This window comes from Ctenopharyngodon idella, chromosome 16 (assembly GCF_019924925.1).
Source record: "Ctenopharyngodon idella isolate HZGC_01 chromosome 16, HZGC01, whole genome shotgun sequence".
Lineage (NCBI taxonomy): Eukaryota > Metazoa > Chordata > Actinopteri > Cypriniformes > Xenocyprididae > Ctenopharyngodon > Ctenopharyngodon idella.
The window spans coordinates 16,798,535-16,807,172 of NC_067235.1; the positions used below are offsets into that span (position 1 = coordinate 16,798,535).

The 8,638-nt window shown below is 34.5% G+C and overlaps 1 protein-coding gene across 1 annotated transcript; it reads left to right on the plus strand.

The window, feature by feature from the left end:
• Positions 1–5,477: 5,477 nt before the first annotated feature.
• LOC127497046 (uncharacterized) lies at positions 5,478–6,672 on the plus strand (the record flags this gene model as incomplete). The annotated part of the gene is made up of 1 exon (XM_051865141.1): positions 5,478–6,672. A coding segment is annotated over one exon (1,059 nt), but the record flags the coding sequence as incomplete, so codon positions are not given.
• Positions 6,673–8,638: the final 1,966 nt, after the last annotated feature.

Sequence of the window (8,638 nt, forward strand, 5' to 3'; positions counted from 1 at the left end):
AAAATAACAAATTATGTAATATAATTTTATTTCAAAGGAATGAGGAAAATAAAGTGGGTTGAATCCAAGCAGTGTTAAAAGTTTTTAGAATAGTTATAGAATAATCTGGCATCCTTGCCTGCGCTTGAGGTGTTGAATGCTCTGTTGATAGTTTAAACACGTTAAATAAAATGTTTAGCGTACATTTGATTAAAAAGTGGTTGATAATATTTATTTATTTATTTATTGTAGACTTTATTATTAAGCGAAGTAAACATTCAGCTGAAATATCCACAACATAGGCCTATTAGAGCGCGCGGATTATCTGTCGATCAGATGCGTGAAAATTGTGTTCGTTACCAGCAGACTCCGGCCGGGTGCAGTGTGTTTCAGAATCAAACAATCATTGTAAAATAACTTTTTTTATGTCGAGATGACGGGAAAATTAAGTCGTTATCTTGAGAAAACAACTTTTGTTATCTCGCGATGACAAGAAAATGACACCTTACCTTTAAACAAGGAGACATAATGGATAGCACTCGTCTCTTTGTGGAGGTGGGAAAAAATTCCTTTATGACCTGTAGGATTTCTTGTAAAACGATTTAAAGCGAAAGAAGGCCCTTTTTTGTCTATTGAAAGTTTTAATTTAAAATGTTTGTGATTTTAACATATAGCCTCTTTTTAAATGTGAGCAACGTAATATATAAATCTAAAGTAGCCTATATAAAAGTTTAGTAGGCCCAATGAATTGAATAAAACGATGTTTAAATGCAGTTTAAACGTGACATCTAAGAAAGAGTGTATACAAAGAGAATCGCAATCCTGACGAGCCATGTTCAGTAACAATTGTTGAATTAAAAAAAAAAAAAAAAAAAAAACCTTTTGGATTTGTGTTTGTGATATACAGCCACGGATCAGTTGCGCACTGCAAACGCGGCATAGCCTATGTGAAAGCACAATAGTGCGTGCTGCTCCTGCATCGCATACGCGCTGCAAACGGAGTATGTGTGAAACAGTCGTAAGGGGAAAGTGATTCTTGAGGGCCAGAGTTGCACACCCCTACGCTAAATGCATTGTCATGAGGACATGTGAGGTTCTAACAATGTCTTTTTCTTCTGTTACAGTTTCACTGTGCAATCAATTATACAGGTAAACTTGATAAAGCCTCACACCATACATGCTCTGGAAGCTGTTTTAGGCCTTTTTTAATTCTGTTGTTTTTCAGTGTATATAAAGTGTGCATGTTTGTGTCTTTGTCTAAAGTTATAGAACCTGAGGAAAAACAAGATGACAACAAAAAAGGTAGTGTTTTGCCTTTTGAAAGTCAGTTTTGATGCTATTTGTTATTCATTATAATACCATAATTACATTTTCTGTTTTCTTTTTGCATGTATTTAAGCTGGTTTACCTGACTGGGGTACTGCTTTAATTGTGATTGGGATCGGGATTGTTGGTGCATTGATCACTGTTTGGTTTTACTGTCGAAAGGCTAAAAACAGGTGCGCTCCTTTAACAAAGTTGGTTTTAATATGTAAGATTAGCACTGTCATTCTAACTGGAAGAAATTTCTGCCATTCAAGGACCTTTGAGGACCATTCAATTAATGTTGTGTAGATTATGATAGATCTACTTCTGGGTCATGTACAAAAAGATTTCCCTTTAACAGAAAGTGACAAATTGACAATGCTATTTATTTACTTACCACAGGGCAAGTGACACTGGAATGAATGGTGTGGTGTAGCTGATAAAAATCTGGACTGCCAACCATAAGGGAGGATCTTAAACAGTCACCTTTTTTTTTTCTTTTTCTTTTTTTACATTTATTTGTATAGCGCTTTTCACAATACATATCGTTTCAAAGCAGCTTTACAGGGAGTGCATGTCAGCATTACAATTTAGAGTAATCTGTTGTCAGAGTTTTTACTGTTTTAGCAGCATTTAGCCTCTCACAGCTTTATAGATTTTAGTGCTTTGTGTTTTTGTCTTTTTTACATACAAAAGTAATTGTGACTCTGTCTTGTGCTACACCAAAGGCAGAAATACTGTAAAGAGGGCACTGACACAAAAATGACGTTACATTATCAATTATTGAGAGAATGATAATGAAGCTTTAATATAACTCTATTATATATAAAACATAAATATACTAACTACATGTACCCCTCCCCCAAATGAGCACAGGTTTTCTTGAAAAAGAAAGTATAGGTAAATTAATTTCCCATTCTGACTCACTATGGTGATGATGCTAAATTCCATAGAGATCACTGAGTTACTATGTAGCATGACATAATTAGTATGCAAATTAAGGGGAAAATATTTTTTAATTTCTACTTATCAAGATCTCATTCTATGGACACCAAGGAGAATATGTATGTTTAGTGTGTACAGTACTGTGCAAAAGACGGTTATTTATCTCTACCTGCAAAGCTACCTTAAAAACAGCGTGCAAGTATACAAAAGCTGTTTTAAAAGCAAAAGGAGGTCATAACAAATATTGATTTGATTAATATATGATATATGATAAATAAAATCTATTTATGGCATTATTTTTGAAAACATCATTATGGTGCAGCATTTTTTCACAAGTGCCTAAAATGTTTCACAGTAGTTTGCAGGTAGATATCTCCAGGCGTTTAAGATGGTCTTATGGATTTAATCTGTCATAGTTTTTGACTGTCTCTTCATGTAGTCCCAGACTGGCTCAATGACGGTGATACCAAATCTCTGTTTTGACCATACCTTGTGCATACAAAAAACTCACTGGATAATTACATTATTATTTATTTAATTTTTTTAAATCTAACAAGATTTTGCACAGTACTGTATATTTGACTTTTTATATGGCTCAAAAACGCATATATATAAATACACACACACACATATATATATATATATATATATATATATATATAATATAAATATTATATATAAATGTAGCATGGCACATAGTTCCTGAAAAAGTGGATAAAATGTGTGTGAGGGAGAGAGTAAATGTCTCTCTCTAGTTTTGCTGTTATTACCCAGACATGTATCTACATATGTACTGGCTTGTTTACAGTAATTTGAGACTCTTTGTATGTGGGAGCAAAGTAACTGTACAGCCAGGGCAAGTATTTGAATTGCCGCTGTGGAAGCAAAATGCAATGAAATGCTGTGCCAGTGAGTACACACATCTAATGCATTACTATAGTTTAATCCACTCAACATAAAATGCTTAATTAACGCTGTCTTAATTAACAGAGAAAGTGATGTTATGATAAAGGCATAACCTTAGCAAATACTCTTATATGAATAAAAACACTCAAGTTTTTGTAAGGATTGAATTGGTTGTTGCTGTGTGCCATGCTATCTAAAGTACTCACTACTTTGAGTAGGGTATCTTTTTTTATCAGGGTTCTTGCAGGTTTTATATCAGAACAGAAAAACTTAGACTACATTCATCAAGTTCCTGCATTAAATGTTGCATGCAGAGCGAAAAATAAATGTTAGTGTTTTTTAGTTCCCAGTATCTCAGTATTTTTGTCGTTTTCCAATACAAATATTTAAACATCCTTAAATCAAGATACATTTGCTTGAGATGTAAAATAAAGAAATAAAGTCTAAGCAAAATTAAGTTTACACTTAAAACAAAAACAAATGTCAATGGAGTATGAAAACTTGTTTTCTCTTTGAATTAACTTTTCTAATTTTTCTGAGCCCATTGGCAGATTGTGAAGTAAATGTATCTTGATTTAAGACTCTTTTGACATTTGCACTTGAAAACAAGACTGAGAATACTGAGAACATCAAGAACATTCAAGTCTTAATTTTTTTTTAAATGAATTAGTAATGGAGATCAGTGGGAAGTTGTATTTTGAAACTTTGTAGTGTTACTAGTACAATTCATATCTAGACATTTTGACATGTTGTGTTCCCTTCACTTCATTCCTTACATTTTCTTTACTTGGTTTTTAAAAAGTCTTAAATCTAACTTTATAAAACCTGCAGAAACCCTGTTATAATGAATATCATAACTTATTTAATAATAATGCTATTGCATTTTAAATGTCATATTATGTGTAGTAATATGATAATAAATAATGGTAAAAGTTGGTAAATGTTTGTCTGATAGTACATTTGTCAGGTTTTGAGAAAGCTGTAAGCATTATAGCCTACTTATGAATTTATATCATATATTATATACTGATATTTGCAAAGCTTCTATTGTTTATCATATCAGCTTTTTGTTTTCTGTCAATAAAATCTGTTTAATCATTGTCACGTTGTTTTCCATTTATAATTTAAGAATTTAATGTTTTCCTTTCCTGTGAAGTGCTGAGAAGAAATGCCAAAAAATCAGTATGTTCCTACACCTTCCATCTAAATATTTTTTTTTTCTATATTTGGTTCATTTGAAGGAAATTAGGAAGTATTAAACATATTACATTCAAATTAAATAATGCAATTGAATAGAACGCAACAGTCGGTTCTGGAAGTAAAAATTCCATTCATTTTCTTCATAGGAAATTGGATTTTCAACGATAACTTTAAAGACAGACCTACTGTGAGCTACGAGGTTGTTAATCAATGGTTCTTAATTCTGCTGAAGCGGTCAGTCTGCGTTATTTCAGCTTATTTTTAAAATAATCGTGTTTAACAGTGGAATTCCTGGTGAAAAAATATATTACCTGTGATGCTGTACAATAAATTACACCAATCAGAGTTGAAAAATGCAACAGCAAAGCAAAATAGCTCTTTAGCTCCACCCACTCCCACGAAGCACTGTGAATGACACAAGTCATCTCTATACGCTCTTAAAATACTTCATGTTTGGATATATATGCATATTTTGCAATAAACTAAAAATATATTGTTTTTATATATATCAGCATTTGCAAATGAGTAGTTTTATACTTGCATTTTCTATTTGATCATGCTGTTTGCGTGCTTCATGGTATTGTAGTTCTTTCCCTTACTAAGGCCGTTAAGTACAAGGTCTTATACCTTTTGTCTTTTTTCAAAAACCTTTTTGCTTAAAATCAAAGTTTGTAGTGGTGTGATTCATTGTGATAGATTTTGATTGTTACCATATATCAACAAGATCACACACGGGTGAAAATAATCTGGCACATGCTGATAATTTGTCATTGGTGTGTTTTTAAATTATGATGCCAAATGGCCGTCTCGCCATTTTACAAAGCTCCACTTCAATATACAGTGGGTACGGAAAGTATTCAGACCCCCTTAAATTTGTCACTCTTTGTTATATTGCAGCCATTTGCTAAAATCATTTAAGTTCATTTTTTTTCCTCATTAAAAGTACCAGTAGATTATTTGCTTTAAATGAATGGTTAATGTCTTGGTGTACTGAACAGAAGCTGCTCTTTATAAATAATTGGAATCTTTTCTGGGAGCGACCTAGGCTCTTCCGTGCTGATGGCCTGCACCCCAGCAGAATCGGAGCTGATCTTCTGTCGGAGAACATCTCCAAGACGCTTCGCACCGTATGACTAGTAAGTCAAACCTCAAATCACAGTCTGTGTTCTACCCACTTAATTGATAGAAATGTGAGTGTAATACAGTCTATAGAAACTGTGTCTATTCCCCGAATAGTGAGGTTCAACAATAAAAATAAAGGATCTAGAAAAAATCTGATCGTGATCAAACCAGAAATTCGCAAAATTACCGAACAAAAACAATTTCTAAAGCTAGGGCTACTAAACATTAGATCGCTGACACCTAAGGCGGTTATTATAAATGAAATGATCACAGATAATAGTCTTGATGTAATTTGCCTTACTGAAACATGGCTTAAACCAAATGATTATTTCGGTCTTAATGAGTCTTGTCCACCTGGCTACTGTTATAAAAATAAATGCCGTCCGGTTGGCCGTGGCGGTGGTGTTGCAACAATCTATAGAGAGATTCTTAACGTTACCCAGAAAACAAACTACAGGTTTAATTCATTTGAAATTCTCGTGCTAACCGTTACACTCTCAGATATAAATAAAAAGTCGCTACTATCTCTTGCTTTGGCTACTGTTTATAGACCTCCAGGGCCTTATGTTGATTTCCTAAAAGAGTTTGCAGACTTTCTCTCAGACCTATTGGTCAACGTTGATAAAGCGCTGATTGTTGGAGATTTTAATATTCATGTAGATAATACAAATGATGCGTTAGGGGCTGCGTTTACAGATTTACTAAACTCGTTTGGGGTCAAACAAAACGTCACTGGACCCACTCACCGTCTTAATCATACACTAGATTTAATTATATCACATGGAATCAATCCTACTGATATAGAAATTCTACCGCAAAGTGATGATATCACTGATCATTACCTTGTAACATGCGTACTGCATACTGCTGATATTTGTCAAATTGCGCCACGATATCGACTAGGTAGAACAATTCTTCCGACAACTAAAGATAGATTCACAAATAAACTGCCTGATCTGTCTCACCTGCTCATTGTACCCAAACACACAAATGATCTTGAGAAAATTACTAGCAGTATGTGCACCACTTTCACTAGTACATTAGATACTGTTGCACCGATGAGATTAAAAAAAGGTTAGAGAGAAAAATACTGTACCATGGTACAACAATATTACTCACGCTATCAAAAGAGAAACTCGTAATCTAGAACGCAAATGGAGACAAACTCGTTTAGAGGTCTTTAGAATCGCGTGGAAAGACAGCTCGTCCCGTTATAGAAAGACTCTAAAAGCAGCCAGGGCCGAGCATCTCCGCAAACTCATAGAAAATAACCAAAACAATCCAAGGTTCTTATTTAGTACAGTGGCTAGATTAACAAATAAACAGACATCACCAGAACAAAACATTTCATTACAGTTTAGTAGCGATGACTTTATGAATTTCTTTACTGAAAAAATCGAAAGCATCAGAAATACGGTTGTAAATGTACAACCCTTGACAGAGTTTTATGATTCAGCCTCAATTATCGTCCCTCAAGAACAGTTGCAGTGCTTAACAATTATAGGACAGGAAGAGCTAAATAAACTTATCACAGCGTCTAAACCAACAACATGTTTATTAGATCCAATACCCACTAAACTACTGAAAGAATTGTTACCTGTAGCAGAAGAGCCTCTTCTCAATATTATTAACTCGTCTTTATCTCTAGGTCATGTTCCAAGACCGTTCAAGTTAGCAGTTATTAAGCCTCTCATTAAGAAACCACAATTAGATCCAAATGTATTGGCAAATTACAGACCCATTTCAAATCTTCCATTTATATCGAAAATATTAGAAAAAGTGGTGTCGGTCCAATTGTGCTCCTTCCTGCAAAAAAATGCTATCTATGAAAAAATTCAGTCAGGATTCAGGCCTCATCATAGCACAGAAACTGCGCTCGTTAAAATTACAAATGACTTACTTCTAGCTTCTGACCAAGGCTGTATCTCAATACTAGTGTTACTTGATCTCAGTGCTGCGTTCGACACTATAGATCATAAAATACTCCTAGATCGACTACAGAATTACATTGGTATCCAGGGACAGGCATTACGATGGTTTAGGTCGTATCTATCAGACCGTCACAATTTTGTTTATTTAAACGGGGAAAAATCTAAGATAACAATAGTAAATTATGGAGTGCCTCAAGGATCTGTGTTAGGCCCTCTGCTATTTTCAATATACATGCTGCCACTTGGTAATATTATAAGAAGACATGGAATTAGTTTCCACTGCTATGCCGATGATACTCAGTTATATATTTCAACACAACCAGATGAAAACTCTAAATTATCCAATCTGACAGAGTGTGTTAAAGAAGTAAAACATTGGATGACTAGTAATTTTCTTCTATTAAATTCAGATAAGACTGAAGTATTACTTATTGGGCCAAAAACCTGTACACAGAATCTCTCAGACTACAATTTGCATTTAGAAGGATGTACTGTTACTCCATCCTCGACAGTTAAAGACCTGGGTGTTATATTAGACAGCAACTTGTCCTTTGAAAATCATATTTCATATGTTACAAAAACAGCCTTCTTCCACCTCAGAAACATTGCTAAGATACGGAATATGTTATCTGTTTCTGATGCAGAAAAGTTAGTTCATGCTTTCATGACGTCTAGACTAGATTACTGTAATGCATTACTAGCTGGTTGCCCTGCTTCCTCAATAAACAAGCTACAATTGGTACAAAATGCAGCTGCTAGAGTTCTTACCAGGTCAAGAAAATATAACACCAATTTTATCATCTCTTCACTGGTTACCTATTAAGTTCCGTATCGATTATAAAGTACTGCTAATGACCTATAAGGCTCTAAATGGTTTAGCTCCTGTGTACTTAACCGATCTTTTATCGCCCTACAATCCTTCACGCTCTTTAAGATCACAAAACTCTGGACTTCTGGTTGTACCTAGGATAGCTAAGTCCTCTAAAGGAGGGAGAGCGTTTTCACATTTGGCTCCTAAACTCTGGAATAGCCTTCCTGATAATGTTCGGGGCTCAGACTCGCTCACCCAGCTTAAATCTAGATTAAAGACACATCTCTTCAGCCAAGCATTCACATAATCCATCTCATATCAGATCAATTGCACATGACTATCTTTGCTTAATGTTATGAACAGCAGCTATGCTAATTATTCTCCATTTGCTTTTCCGTTTTACCTCGGGACGTGCAAGACACATGAAAGCCCGCATGGA